The following is a 16,023-nucleotide window of genomic DNA, read 5'->3' as shown; positions in this document are numbered from 1 at the left end:
CAGCAGCTGCCTGAGGCCAGTACCACGGGGCAGCTGCTGGGTACAAATAGGAATGGATTTTGTAGATTTGCAGTTATTTAAGGGAAAAATTGAGGCTTGCCAAAAGGACAAATCCTCGTTTCCTTCCACTGGTGCAAATCCCATTTTTTTCAATCTCCATGGCAGTTCAGAGATTGGTCTTTCCACTATCTTACAAGGAATGCAGGAAATCACCCAAAAGCTGTGCACCCAAGGGCTGTGCAGAGGCCATTTCTTACTCCATTACCCCAAAAATTGAAGTTTCTGGCTTTGTGTGCAAGTGATTTCAGTTTTGCAAAGCTCCCTCCCTCCATGGTTGACTCTGCAGCTGTTGGCTCCCCCTTGCCTGGGCTCGGTTCCCTGGCTGCTCTGCCCACTGACCCCCACCCCACCAAGGGATTTCTCCTGGTCCACAGGAGTAGCTAATTTTGAGTTTTCAGTGTGTCCTGGCTATAATATACAATAAGGCAGGTGAGAAAGCAAAGCTGTGCAGAAAAAAATCCCACCCTGAAAAATCCATCCTGAAAGCATGAGCCATAAATAAAGCACACAGAGAGGAATTTTCTTTCTTCAATTTAATTGAAGTTATTTAGAAAAATAATCAGGCTTGAATGGCTTTTTTAAGGAAAGATTCATGAGCAGTTCACACTTGTGTTGGCAATGTATAATTTATCTTTTTTGCTTTATTAACAGTATATTTAAGTATGAGGAGATACTTTTCTACAAGCCTTCTACTGCATACAAATAGGTTAAAAGAAAAAATCCAACCCCACATTGATGTTAAATTATTCGTACACATTGTATTGTGCATGCATGTAAGAAAATAACACTCTCTGTAACAAGAGTAATAGTAAGGACAGTCCCTTTTTGTACCTGAAAAGTGCAGCAGACTACAGTGAAACCCTAAAACATTGGGGGTCAACTTACTTCTAAAAGCACTTCTGCTTGTGGATTATTTATTTCACTTGTCTTGCACAGCGCATGGTTCAGGCTGTTTGCACATTTCTGTCAGAATGGACATGGTTTATGAAGAAGAGGCTGAAGCATGGGCTGAGCCAGGTTTGGGGGGAACATCCCACCACCCAGAAGTCACCACCATACTCAGATGGGCCAAATTCAGCCTGCACTTAACCAGGTTAAGGTGCTTGTTGCCATTTGGGGGGAATGACCCCTCAGCTGTGGGTATCATGCAAATACAGAGCCACCAGCACTGCTGGGCTCAGCGATGGCCCTGCCAAATGACAGGGAGGCAACAGCTGCTCAGAGATGAGGATCACTGCTCCAGCAGCTTTGAGGGGGCTGGGGACAGAGGTGGGGAGCAGGAATTCCCCCACTGGGTCCTCTCTGTGCTCATCACTACTCAACATAATTCATGTACACCCCTCTACAACAACAGCTTCCCCGGGGGCCCTTGCAGCCCCACGGGCACGTCTGTATTTTACATTTTGCTCTGGCTCCGTGCTGCCCGTTTGTCACCCAGGATCAGCTGTGGCCACAGCAGAAATGGAGCTGGGAGAGAGGCAGAACTCAGGAGCAGACCAGCCCCTCTTCTCCTCCAGCTGGGAAACTCTTTGAAGAGTTAGAGGGTAAAACCAACCTGGTTCCCTGGCTGCTCCCCACTGCAGCTCACTGACATGAGCATGAACAACCCTGGATGTCCTCCTGTGTGGCTGCAGTGGAAAGAGAGGTTTTTTGACTCAGTCAAAACAGCACACCCAGTAGACCAAAAGAAATGGCTATTCCTTAACATCTGTCATCCTGCTCTGAGCTGCTAAGGGCTTGCTGCTCACTGCACAGGACAGACCATAAACCAGCATGTCAGCTGTTCATTTTAAACACAGATCTACAGCCCATTCACAGCACCTCCAAATGCACTAAATAGCCAGGCTGTAGTAGTTTGGGATCAAGGTTTTTCAAAAGCAAGTGACTTCAAGCACCCACTGAAGTCCACATAAAAGCCTCCTAAGTGCTGAGCTTCCACCCATAGAGCTACCTCTGTGGGGAGCCAGAATTTGGGTAATCCAACCCAAAGCTGTTGCTAAAAATCCTGGTTGGAGCAATGGTCACCTCTCAGATCTCCTGAACTAATTTTTCACCTAAAGCTTTCCTATCACAGCTACCATAAAGAGGTTTGGTTTCTCCAAAGCTGTGAAACAACAGAGAATATGTCAGAATGCATAAAAATGTGGTGATGATGCCAGAGAAAAGTACATAAAGAAAGGGGGAAGCACACCCTGTTCTTTAAATATTTTCTTTCTGAAGCAACTTTTTGTCTTAAGTGAAAAAAAATCACATCACATTCTGCTGGGTGGATTAAGAGCTGACTGAGAAGAAAACTGGACCAAAATATGAGCACTGGTGGATGCAAGACCAAACTAGCACACAAATAGCTTGTAGGAAGTATTGTGAGGGGAAAAGGGAAACCTGCCTCAGACAGTTGTTTTTTAAACAAATAGACAACCATTGAACTAGGAACATAAGAGAGCCAGGGCACTGTGAGAGGTACAGTTCCACACACTCTAAGAGAGACTAAACTGCTTTAAAGTAAAACAACAACCAGTAACCAGCAATGGGTCAGGAATTCAGAGGGGTCAGCCAGCCAGCCCCTTGTCAGCCACTAGCCCAGTGCTCCAGGTTATAAATAGGGGCTGGGTTATGAAAACTGTGATTGTTCCAGAATAGATAAGAGATTTTTTTGTATGGTATGATAGAGAAAAAGAATGACCCGAATCTTGCCTAAGACCAAATCAAATTATGAAAGGACTTCAGTTGCTGTTTGTTATGTTAATTTGTTTTTCAGTGAGATTTATTCAACAGCTTATTTTTATAAAATAAAATGCAAACTATTTTTCTTCTTTAATCACATCTGTGTCCTGGGAGTTAATATAATTCAGTAGATATTACTGGCTACTGTACAATTTGACATTTTTCAGGATATGGTTCTGATACTGTTGAAACAGCTCTGCCTTCAGCTGAGTTTATTTAAATCATCAGTCATTTTGAAATGGTTTGTTTTGATCATAAGATTGACAAGCAGGCAAGTTAAACCCCCTATTTTTAATCATCTATCAACTTGAAAACAGATTTTCTATTTTCACAAGTGTCTCAACTCAGCCTCTTCCTCTTTTTGCCCTTCGGCTGCCTGCAGGCACTGAGGTGGCTAAAGAGCATTCCCTCACCTGCATTCAACTGAAGCAAACATCTGGAGAAGCCTTAACTTCTTCTCCCACTAGCTGGCTAACATATCCACACTGAACTCCCATTTTTTATTGTTTATCTGCTGTGTATAGATTACTATTTGCTTACCCAAAACAACCTGCCATCCCAAAAAGCTGTTAAACACAAAACAACTGCTACTGAGACATTCCCCCTGAGAAAAAATGTCATGGTCTTACACTAGAGATGACTTAGATGAATTTCTAACTCATTGGAACTTAGAAAAATTCCTGGCAATTGCATTTAGGCATCAACTGAAAAAGAAAGCTTCTTGTTCTTCTCCCTAGGAAAAAGCCATGAAACCAGCATGTAGGAAGATGAGACCGTTTTTATTGCCTTGCATGCTTAGAGAATCAACATGAAGATGACTTTTGAATTTTCAAATGACATGCCAGATTCTTTACAGCAACATATCATTACCAGTGTCTCTCCAGCCAGTTTTGGTTGCCCATCTTAGGATCAATTAAGGAGGCACGACTTGAAGAGGATGGATGTCCCCACAGCTCCATCCTGGATATGAATTAAGTCAATGCCAATTGCTTTGGTCATTCAAAAAATCTCTTACAGTCACTTTCCAAATGCTGATTCTTTTCTAATGGACCATCTCCAATTCAATTTGGGCTGGGAAGCTTCAAATTAAGAGCCAGTGGGAGTGGTCATATTCTCCAAAAACTCATTAAGACTTATAAAAGGTTCATGGTTTCTCTTCCTAAGGAATACATTCACATTTCTTTCAGTCATGGTTTTTAGATACTCACAAATCTACCCAAATCTGAGTTACTTTTCCTTTTCAGGCCTAGAAAGACAGATTTTGTACTAGTATGGAGCACAACATCACTTTCTAAAGAAATTATTTTCACCAATCTTCTCAAAGCGTGTGGTTCCAGAACCATCTCCATATTTACCTGCATCAATGCCTAATGGAAGAATATTATTACCCAGAGCAAGCTCAGTCGAGGAAAGCACAAAACCAGACTCCTTTTGTCCACATGTTATCCTATCTCTGCTGCTGAAGTGAAACCTACTAAGAAACAATGTTTTAAATAAGTATAAATAACATTAATTAGAACTGGAGGAATGCAAGATCAATGAAATTCACCAGAACACAATTAACATTTGTTTAAACAGTGTAGCAGTATAATTCATTTCTACAGCTAGATCGTCACAATCCCGTTACCCTGCAAAGAGAGCTGTCCTTTCTTACAGTTGATTTAAATAATTTTGACTGTGCTGCTCGCAGCATCATTCAAAAAAAGAAAATATTAATTTACAAAATAACCCATATTCCATATTTATTATGACAAATAAAAATCTTAAATAAAACAGGCTTTCTCTCCCCTCTTTCCCCCCAACCCATCCCTCATTCCAATTTCAGGTAGCTTGGCACTGAGTAATTAAACATTAAAAAATCAAGTTTGTAGACTTCATACAGCTGCGTTTGGTGCAAGGAGCTGATGTTCTGGAAGAACTCTGTGGTCATTTCATCAGTAGTTCTCGTAGACTTTGCATAGGTGGGGAATTTCAGGTAGTTGCCTACTCCCGCCAGCTGGAGAACGTAATTCGAATCCTCTTCGAGCGTTTCGTACTTTCCTATGAGGTCGTAGTGGATGTGGCAAGGGTGGCAGAGGGAGTACACAGTCTGCCAGTGCTCATTGAAGGGCTCTTCCCTTTGGGTGTGTGGGTCGATGAGATATGCCACGAACTCTTCAAATTTCACATCATCACCTTTCCGCAGAGCTTCCTGGGTTGCGTTTTTCCTCTGGCGCCTCACGATTTTGGTGCCGTATCGCTTGTGGAAGGAAGTGTTGTACTTCTGGGTGAACTTGTTCCTGTAGGCTGACACCAGTCTTTCAAAAGGCTCGCGAACAAAGAGGAACTTCATGTAGTTTTTCAAGCGGTGGTTGATCTCTGGGATGCTGTATTGGTTGAGGGTCTTCAGGTTTGAAGACACATGGGCTTCGTTGGCCGGGATTTCCATCGGATCGCTGTACTTGCCTCTTCCCGTCAAAACCATCATGACTCTCTTCCAGTTTGTGCAGGCCACTTTGGGAACATAGCAATAGATCATTTCATGATCCTCATCCACAACCAGGTGCTTGAGATCATTGGGTGTCAGCACACGGCGCTTCCTGCTGGACACGCTGTTTGCTCGGCACGTGTCCGTCACTTGGTCTCGTCTGATCTGATGAAGAATTGCTGTGTTGGACAACTGCAAAAGAAGCACAGGCACCAGCAGGTCAAGGGCTGGGAACTCTCAATGTCTTTTTTGCTTATTATACAAATTCATAGAAATGCAGATCTTTCCCTACATGGAATAATTCATTATGTTGCTAAGTACAACTGATACTGTTCTAGAACAAAAACTGTTTTTGTCTCCAAACTTCTTGATACATACTGATTATGTGTTGTTCACAGAGCATCCAGAGCTTTGCTTTGAAGACAATATTAAGGAGCACACAAGTGCTCACACAGCATGGTGGCAAGTGTATTTACAGAACCCTTATCCTGAGATGTGATCACTGCTTCTCTTAGGCCTGGAAAACAAATTTTGCCTCTACTCTGCGTTTAAACCCACAGCTACAGCAGTGTTGGACGTTTTGCTGCTGAGATGGGGTAGGAAGACACTGGAAAATTTGACAAAATGAAAATAGTGTGTGTTCTTGTTACCGGTGTCTTTTTGATTAGAAAATTTAATAGTCATGGCTTGTTTCCTGGCTATGACCTTGAATATGGCTTCTATGGCTTTGAATATGGCTTCTATGGCTATGGCCAGAATAAATGAAGTCCACAGATATTCATGCAACTCTCCAAGAGGAAGATTGATTCAGATATGATGATCATGCCAGTGCAGGGCTCCTGTGTTTGATTATTCAGAAGTGTCTCTGCATGGCACTCTGCTGTGCAGCCCTATCCTCACTGCTACAAATACCTTTATACTTATTGAGAATAAACTGCATTGAAGCAACAGTAGGAAGATTTTAGTAATGTTATTTACATTTATGTAACACAATTTACCCATGAATTTCAAAGAACCTTATGCTCAATAATTAATTTAGCCTCAAAGACAAGAATTCATGCATGTATTGACCTTCCTATTTGATAGGCAAGGAAGTCTGAGATTCCTTCTTGTATGCTGAATCTTTCAAAAGTATTTATTTTGTACCTTCTTGTTGATTTAACATGAAACAAGGACACTGAAAAGAAGTATTTGAGGCCATGTAGGCTCTAAGCATCTGCTATGTATGTTCCTTTAGATCTCTGCTTTCAAAAGCAGTACTTAGCCATGATTCATATTTTAAAAATCTATCAAAACTCAAAGAGCAGAATCCAAATGAACTTTAAGTCAAAACCCAAATGAAACTCCAAAATGAGACCAAGCCAGTCTTAGGATTTCTGAGATTTGTAGAGAAAGGAAACAGAAATTGTTTTGTTACAGACTAGTGCTAAGAGCCCAAGTTTCACCCACCCAAGGGGCAGCAAAAGCTTTTGCAGCATGTGAGCAACAGAGACTCTCCCTCTGTCTGGGCTGTGGTGGGTTGCAGAGAAAAGTTTCCATGGTGTGAGCAACACAAAGGGGCTGGTGCAGCTCAACTCTGGGTAGGGGGACTTTTTCTTCAAGAGAGTGTATATATGCCAAGATTGGGACCTCTGTATTTTGCACAGTGCCACCCACCACTTCTCCTCTGAATTCCCTGATACTTTCCTCATCTCTTTTGCTCCTCTGTTCAGTAAAATGCTGGCTAGTGGTTAAAATGTGCAGTAGCCCAGTGCAACTCTTTTAGACAGCTTGTCTTGTCTTTTGTGTGTGTGTGGTATCCCCCTGGATATCTCCCAGGTGCACTTCAAGAGCAGTTTTATGTTATAGTCAAAGAGATGAGAAACCAGATGTGAAATGTGCTTTGTGCTTCTTAGGAAAACTGACTGGCAGAGAGTTTCCAAATTAGATGTTAGAAAGCAGTTGTCAAGGACCACACAGATTTTTCAAGAAAAATGCTTTTTCTGTTAAAAAAAAAAATTTAAAATTCCTATTTCAATTTATGATGTCCTCAGAGCAAAACAGAAGTAATGGATCTCAAACAGCTGTATACTGGTTAGTTACCAGTCAATAATTTTCAAAGAACTAAACAATACCCTATGCAAACACACAGACATACAAATTCTCCTTTGCAGATAAAAAGCTGAAATCTCTCCTCCTGCAGACTTTCATCAAAAATCATATAGCACAGGAGTGCTGTTTGCCCCATGTTTTAGAGTAAAAAAAAAAAAAAAAAGAAAGAAATGCCTGAATATATTGCTACATTGTAATATGTTAATGCACTGTATCTGATTTTCTGGTGCTGTTCTTAGGATAAATACAGAATTAAGTAGATGAGATTCTATGGTCTGTATTAAATAGAAGGTCAGATTTGATAATATAATGGTTGCTTCAGACCCTAATCTGCAGATGAATCTTTGTAGAGCTGTGCTTTGCTCCTGATTTCATTCCTCCATCAAGAGGCTAAGCAGTTCTTTCCCATACATTAACATTAATGAAATTTTCAGACATTTAGAGTAAGGGGAAAAACGCAGCTGTAGTATTTGCAATTACCAATGAGCTTGTACTACATTAAATTCATTTAGAAGATTACACTTGTGCATTTTCAAGTGGTACTTTCTTCTAGTTCTTTTTAACATGGAAAAAAATATGAAGAAATGGCATAAAAGCCACATTTACTAAGTATATAGCAACACCCCAGGGTGAGCTGTGCATGTGCTCTGGCCTGCCTGGGGGCACACAGAATGCATATCAAATAGAAATGCAACAGTGAAAGGGGATTGTCTATTCTCATCAATGACAGCACCCTTTGGAATGGCTGATGGATGAAGGACCACATAGGAAATAGAAAGCTTGACTTCCTTTTTATTCTATCCTACTGACTTCAGTTTACTAAAGCAAGAAAAAAGATAAAAGGCCAATCTAGTGACTGCCTTAGAACAATGCCAAGTGTACCAAAGCCGTATCTTCTGCAGTTAACACACCTGATGCACCCTGGAAGGGCTGACCTACCTGCTTCCCCCAGAGACACAGAGTCCTGCTGGCTCTCCTCGAGGTTTGATGGCAACAGCCCTCTTGCTGAAGGAGTGGCTGATAGGAAAGCCACACTGACCCTGCTCTAGTGAAAGGCCAGGTAAGGCACCTGAGAGACTTTAATGGAATCCTGAAAAAAACCACACTCTCCTTTGCACAAAGGACATGCTCTGTGGCCGCTAGTCTACAGCATGTGAAGTGCAAGTGAATCATAAGAGCATTTTCAATTTAGTATTTTGAAACTATATATTAACAGTGAGTTAGCTGATGGTAATATGGTTCATTTTCATTCAAAGTTACAGGCAAAGCTTGTAAGCCACATAACAATTTCACTCCTGAAGCTGATGAGGGGAACTGGAAAAACAGTAAATTTAAATGAGACTGGAAACATTTGTTTAAACTGGAGGTCCACTTGGCCAGGGAAATGTGCAAATGTGCTCACAGCTAATGTGGAAAATATACTCCACAAATTTAAGGAGCCAGAGAGAAGATGAGAAGATCGAAGGAATGGATATCTTTAAACCCATGGATGGTGAAGGACAAGACAAACAATTAGGGTCATGGACTTTTCTTCCTCCAAAGCTGTAAGAGATGTGGCTGCAGCAGAGTCGTGAGCGTGCAGCTGCTGCCTGGACACTGATGGCCATGCCTGTGCTCATCACCAGAGGTCCCTGCTGACCCCTCAGTTCTAGAAACCACAATAAGTAATGGCCTAGATCCACTTTGAGAGAGGAGACTTTTAAGCCTGTGTGCAGATTACCCTGAGGGCAGTGTGGGGATGGTGATAAAGTCTGTGCTCGGGTGTGTTCTCTGACAGTTCAACTTGGACTTCAGGTTGTTAAAGGTTTTGGGAAGACATCTGATAAAAGCAGCTGTTCTCCCCTGAAAGGAGTGACACCAGATATGCACTTAATCATATTTTTGTTTTCCTGCTGAAGTTGTAAAGGGGGATAGAGAAGAAGGGCATGTCAAGATCAAAGCTTTCCTTCCTTTTCTGATGCAGCAACCAAGTTGAACAGTGAAGTGACATGAGCAGTGGGAGACTTCTAAGCTCAGTGGCATTAAAAGGAAGAAAAAGAAAAAAGTAGTCTGGGGACACTCTGATCCCAGAAGCTTCTCATCTCCATCAGTCCCAGAGTAACAAGAAGGGAGGAAAGTCCAGTGCACCCTGCCCATGTGGATGTTTCCCGTTCACTGGAAGGTGGGTGTGTGTGCAGAGGGGGGCAGGAGGGCGTTCTGTGGAGAGCACTAGAGAATCTACTGACCAGAAATGCTGATCAGCTGGCAGTCATCAACTCATTACAGGCAAGGGTTATCCAAGGTAAACCAGAGTAATGAGATGGGAGGTATTTCCTTCTGGTTACTTAAGCACAGCAGGATAAAGTAATCTTTGAAGACTCTTCCAAGCTTGACGGCCAAGCAGCAAGTACAGATTTAAACACAGGGATTTTTTTTTTCCTGAATATAGTAGTCTACTGAAAACTAAGTGCAGAGATCAATTCAATTCACACAACTACTTGCATTGAAAGCAGATTCTTAATAGAAGGCTGGAAATACTGAAGTGTCACTCAAAAAGCCCATTAATTAAATTCTGTCTCACTATAAAAAGTATGGTGGAAAGCAGTACCCTCCACATTTACCAGGCAGGGTTTTGTTTATTTCTAGTGCATTGCCTGCAGCTAGTTCTGTATTACTGTAACCAGGCTCACAACCACCCTATGCTGGGAGTCCTAACATGACACTTAAAACATGGCAGACTGAAGGGCAAAATTATCCAAATTAGTTTTGCATGGAATAAACAGGATAAATATTGTGAATGGTGTTTGTAGACCCATTCCTTGCTAAATTGGCTTTTCTCTTCAATTTTGCTTTAACAAAGACTTTGTATCTGCCTTTAATTCTTCAGTTACCTTTGTGTTCAGAGGTTTGGTTTGTGTTCTGTGCTAGAACTGTGCTAGTTACTGAGAATTCCCATCATCTTTGGTCCATCAACTAAAATCCAGTTGACACCCAGCTGGGGCTGTCTGGCACTGATAAAACCAGAACTCATCTCCACCAAATTCTTCTTAATAGTATTTGTTCAGAAGGAGTGTGTATAGCAGCCTCAGAATCCACAGAAAGAAAGGTCTTAAAGTGAGAACTGTCAGACAGACAAACTATAGGTGGCACTAATGGTCCTGGTTGTGTGACATCGAGAGAGTCAGTTGTCTGAAATCTCAGTTATTATTAGCTCTCCTTCCCCCAGCCCATCAATTACACCATCTGAGTTCTAGGAGGTGTTTGTTATTCAATATACAAAATGCTTTTCAGTGTTACTATTGTTTTCCCAGATGCTAAAAGGGTGAGGGATTTTTGAGTATGAGGTTACATGCAAGCATGTTTCCAATCCTGTTTTCACATAGAAGGTGTGAATAAGATTCTTGAAACCTTGATGGAAAGCCTTGAAATTATAAATATGGTTTAGACTATTTTAAGACTTGGCTTTTGTATCCATAACTACCCTACTTAGTGTATATATGTGCTATACACCAAGTTCTAGGTTGTATTCTTCAAAATGTGCATTAGACAATAATAGGGAACCAGCAATTTTTCATACTTGACAGTCCAAGTATTTCTCAAATAATCACAAACAATTATTACTCTGTGCAGATTTCTACAGTTGACAGTCAGACAATTGTAGCTGTGCAAATCAAAACACTGCATCTAAAAGAACAATTGCATTTTTGATAAAGGGATTTTATTAAACTGACCTGAACTGCAACATTTTTTTAAAGTAATAGCTTTGCAACTTTTCATACTTTGATTTATTTCACATTTCATGGCATATTAATTTTGACTTAACTTTTTCAAAAACTCTTGAGCACTCAAATGAGGAGCATACAAAAAATTAATATTCATTCAGAGAAAGTATATTGGGTATCCTGAAGATGGAAATGCTTAACATCTTCCCTGAAAACTTGTGGACAGACAAACTGAAATATGAATTTGCTATGAAAAAGTCTCTACAGAGTGACAGGAAAATAGAAGATAAAACTAATATTAACTTAGAAGTGTTTTTACCAAGTGAGAACATTTTAGAAGCAAATTACATCCTCTGAAGAAAACTCTTGAAATGTTACAAAGCTGTCTTATTTTCTCCATTTCATGCATTGAACCTACTGTCCCATGGAGAAGATTAGGCTGAATACGGTCTTTTACTTTTTCAATTCTTTGTATTGCAAACCAAGATAACCACACAATTTTCAGTTCCCATTGCAGAGAATGCACCAGGGCTATGAAAAGAAGGATCAAAGCTCTTGAAAGAACAATAGTCATACACAGTAGCTGCTAACAGTGTATTGCCAAAATCCTGAATTGCTTGATACATTCCTTCCTTCTTCTTCCTATGCACATCCACAACTTTGTCCTGTGTGCCTGTGTGCACTCGGAGAAGAGTACAGCAGAGAAGGGTGAGATAATTCAGCATTACTGTGGGGACTACAATGATTTGATTAAACCCCAAACCCACATCAACTTTGGCATTTACTCTTCTTTGACCAGGTACTAGACAAGTGCTAGAAAAAAAAAACAACACTGAACCAGGCAAAACCTGGCAACAGACACCCATGCAGCCACAGATGCTGACACTATCCTTGGAAAACTTCACAACTAGGTTATTAAGTATTGGCCTTTTCATCTTGGAGAGAAAGTAAAATACCACAGGGATGCTAAATGATACAAAATCTTGAAAAATCAGAGACTGACACCAAATAGCACAGCTGTAGATGAAAACCAGCTTTTTAATCAGGCTAAAACTGTCACACAAGACACTAATCCAAGAAAAAAAGAACCAACTCCCTTCCAATGCCACTTTCTCCTGTATAATCCCAAACATCTTGGGAAGCCTGTCCATTCCCATTTTCCCTAATAGGAGCTATTTGGTATCAGGACTCATACCATACATAGGGTTTGTAAGATAAATGTATAAATTTTGTAAAGTGTCTCCTCTGAACAAGAAGAAGGAAAAGTTGGAAGTCCTGAGGAAGATCATGCAGAAAGACCTATGGCCTGGCTTTATTGAAGGATATGCTGATATGCACATTGCTGTTCTGAAGCTCTGGGGAAATATTATAAACATGGGGCAGGCAAAACTGAAGTGACTGAGTTTAAGTGCACATGCAAGAGGTAAGAAATCTTCATGGAGGGCTGGAGAAGTCTTGAGCTGGGAACACTTAAAGCAATCAATCTTCATGCTGGTGGGCTTATTGGGATTCAATTTATAGAAGATGATTTTGGAGCTTCATGTTGCGTGTACAAAGAGCACTTTGCAGTGTCCTTCCAGCAGCCAAACAAAAGGAGGGGGAGAAGGGCAATAGATGGTCAATCCTTTTTTTTTTCCCCTCTCACAACAAGAAGAAGCAGATGAAACCCCAGGCTGGGACCCCAGAAGCCATGGGGGGGTGAGGGGTTAGAGCTGTGCCCTTCCCATGGCAGAGGCTCCGTGGTGGGACCTGACCCCTCTGCACTGCCACCACAGCTGCTCTGCACGAAAGGACAGCATGTGATGAATCTCTTTGCTCCTGGCTCATTCTGTAAGTGCAGCGATAAATCACTGTTTGCATGAAAAAGCTGGAAGGTCTGGCTATCATATGAATTTAATTTTAAAATGAAAACTCTCTGTCCTTTCCCCTCCAACACACACACACACACACACACACAGACATGCACGGTTCTGATGGCTAGGGCTGAGCTCATGCTCTCCAGACCTGTGTGTGGAACCTGTAACACACAGGGACACAACCACTGTCCTTCTAACTCTCCTTTTCCAAGGATAAACTACTGTTGTCCACAGGTGCTTGGGAAAGGGCCAAGGGCTTGGACTGTCTCCAAGTCACCAGGGACAGCAGACAGAGTCAAAGAGGCTTCCACTTTTTATCTCACAGCTGCCAGGTTACAGTCGGGGCATAGATGAAACATTAACTGGGACAACCCAAACTCAGGGACAAGCACATGGTCTGGGATGCTCGAAGCCAAGTGAGTGACCTGTAGCTGCTGCCCTCTGCTATTACATCTTTACTGTGGAGGCTGTAGACATGATCTTAAAGAAAAGGCTTGAGAATTGGTTAGGAAAAGGCATGCCATGGACATCAGCAAATGATGCACCAGGAGGAGCATGGGGCTGGGCACACATGGAGTCAGCCAGGGTGGAGCTGGGAGTAGCCCTTAAAAAACAGAGTAAGAAACAACATTTTAACATAGCTGGCATCTAGGAGACAATGGAAAAACTGACATTTGTTTCTCTGTTGCAAGGAGCTGTGGTTACAGGGGTGAGATAAACTGGGTGGAGTGAGGAAACAGGATTGAGTAGATACGTAAATACAAAAATACATAAGAAATTCCACAAGGAGGAAAGAAATAATTTGGACTCAGTCTCGTTAGGACAAGTAGTAACACAGCTAAACAAGAGAGACTCAGATAGAGAATAGATCCCAACAGAAAGGTAAGACACGTCTATAGTGAAACAGAATGATGTCCAGCATTGGGAACATCCATTTGCCCAAGAACAAAAAAGGACTCAAATTATCCCACCACGCAGGCAGGTGTTGTCCTGCAGGTCTTTCAAGCTTTGCAAACGTGGGATTGTGGCTTCTCTAAGCTAAGCTTACTGTCAGTAATAACAATAAAAATAACAATACCAATAACAATAACAACACCACTTCAGTATTATAAATAAAATAATAATAAATCTAATAATAATAATATTAACAATAATAATAATCCCTTAGTATTCCACACACTCTAGGAGCAAGGCTTTCAGCAAACATTGCAGAGCCATACAGGCAGGGGCCAGTCAGTGCTGTGAATGAAACCCTCCTGAGGAAAAGGCAACAGCATCCAGAAACTGTGTGAAACCCTGCACAGGACATGGGGAGGAGATACAGGACGTCTGAATGCCTGGAGCTGCCTGGGACATATGTGCTGTGCTCCCCTCAGCAGCTCTGACCTGGCAGCCAACATTTATGGATTTCTCAGTAACACAAATCCTCCTCCTGAACCTCCAGGTTGCAGCTTAGGTGTCATGCAGACAAATAGAAATACTTATTTTTTTTCTCAGCAGGATATCTGCTATTTTAAGTGAATACAATTTACTCAGTCCCATGCTAAATCTGGGTAATATGTTTCCAATTTTTAACTCAGTGTGCAGCACACTCAGAGCTTTTGAAACCCAAATAGGAGAAACAGGAGAGAGTTGCTGCATAGTTTGTTTTCTTACATATAATTCATGGGCTTTAGCAATCCCCTAGAGGAGAGGGGAACCCTGCAATTACATGTTTAGTGTGTTGCTTAGTTGTTCCCCAATCCAAGCAGGCATTTGGTTGGGACAATGGGACACTGTGGGATGTCCCTTCCAATATCTCTGAGCAGGTCAGGTGAATGCTGCTCCTGTGGGCCAGGGATGCAGGTTCAGGCCCTCGCCAAGAAATGCTGTGCTGTTATTTTTAAGGTAAGAGGCTGGAAGTAGGAGTGCTGATGCCTGCCATGTGTCACCCTGTAAGTTCTGCCCTGTGAGCCTTGCTTCTAACTAGATGGTGCCAAGGATCAGAGAAGACAGGGAAGAGAAAGCTAATCTCACCCTCCCAGCAGGTCAGTACCAGAAACAAGAACAGATTGCATCTCCTATCTCAATATGGCTCTCTTTTCTTGTAATGATCTGGATGAATTCATCCTGGCACAGACTGGCAAAATACCTAAACCCTTTGGGTAATAATTTTCTTCTCCTTGACTAAACTATCACAAATTAACATAAAGTTTATTTTATTTCCCCTTGGTAACATTATGTTGTGCTCAGATTAAACCTTGCTGTTCTAAGGTAACTTTTACTGGCACGTTTGACTGTGCTGCTCACTAATGCTCACAGAAGGTGACTAACCAGGGTTGCTCATTCTCCATGGCCTTAATTACAGTTAACTGGAAACTTTTCACCTTTCTGCTGCTCTACAAAAAGAATTAGATTACCTCCTGCTTGAAAAGACAAAAGGCCTCTTATACTAGAATGCTAGCATTCATTTATAATCCTAATTACAACAGGCTTCCCAGGAAACTTGCCTGCTGAAGAATGTAGCACAGAAATTATGGGTTAGCACAAAAAGCCTGCTTCATCAATAGCTTCCTAGGTCTGATTTATTCTTTATTGAGATAAACAATATTATTGTTTATTGAGATAAACACCAGTGACTCCAACTCTGAGGGATGCTCAGTCCCAAACAAGCCAGCAGCAGTCCTTTAGCCCAACTAAAATTCTGTCAGGACTGGGCCCAAAGAGGGATCAAGATAAAAGTCAGAAGATGTACCATGACACAGGAGAGGAAATAATTTGCTTTTTCAATATCTTCTGTTTCTGTTAAAATCCCCAGCTGTTTCAGTCTTTGTACACCAAAACAAACCCACTGCCATGGCCAACTGCAACAAACCTCAGGCTTCTCTGGGAAGCAAAGAGCACATGCATAAGTCTGCTTTCCCTGTTGGCTACTGACACCTCTTCCCAAATGCCAACACGGTCCACCCACTGTGCCAGCTCCACACAGACAACATCCAACATTCTCTGGATACAACCACCACTCCTTTGCTGGAAACTTCCAGTCCTCCTGGATTCTGCTACATGCTCGGCACAGAAATAAAAGAACAGAAAATGCACCCAGGTAATCTTCCTTAAATCCTAACAAGCCTAGGGTGACTTGGTT

The 16,023-nt window shown here is 41.7% G+C and overlaps 1 protein-coding gene across 2 annotated transcripts in view; it reads right to left on the bottom strand.

Annotated features, from left to right (window-relative positions):
- Positions 1-578: 578 nt before the first annotated feature.
- CHST11 (carbohydrate sulfotransferase 11) overlaps positions 579-16,023 on the bottom strand; it is a 157,796-nt gene continuing 142,351 nt past the window's right edge. For both annotated transcript variants that reach the window (XM_021536195.3, XM_077783370.1), the window contains exon 3: positions 579-5,443. In XM_021536195.3, coding sequence (XP_021391870.1) covers positions 4,595-5,443 — 849 coding nt within the window. In that variant the 3' untranslated portion in view covers positions 579-4,594. The remainder of the gene's footprint in view (positions 5,444-16,023) is intronic.

The sequence above is a fragment of the Lonchura striata genome, chromosome 5 (genome assembly GCF_046129695.1).
Source record: "Lonchura striata isolate bLonStr1 chromosome 5, bLonStr1.mat, whole genome shotgun sequence".
Lineage (NCBI taxonomy): Eukaryota > Metazoa > Chordata > Aves > Passeriformes > Estrildidae > Lonchura > Lonchura striata.
This window is presented reverse-complemented; position numbering and strand designations above follow the sequence as displayed.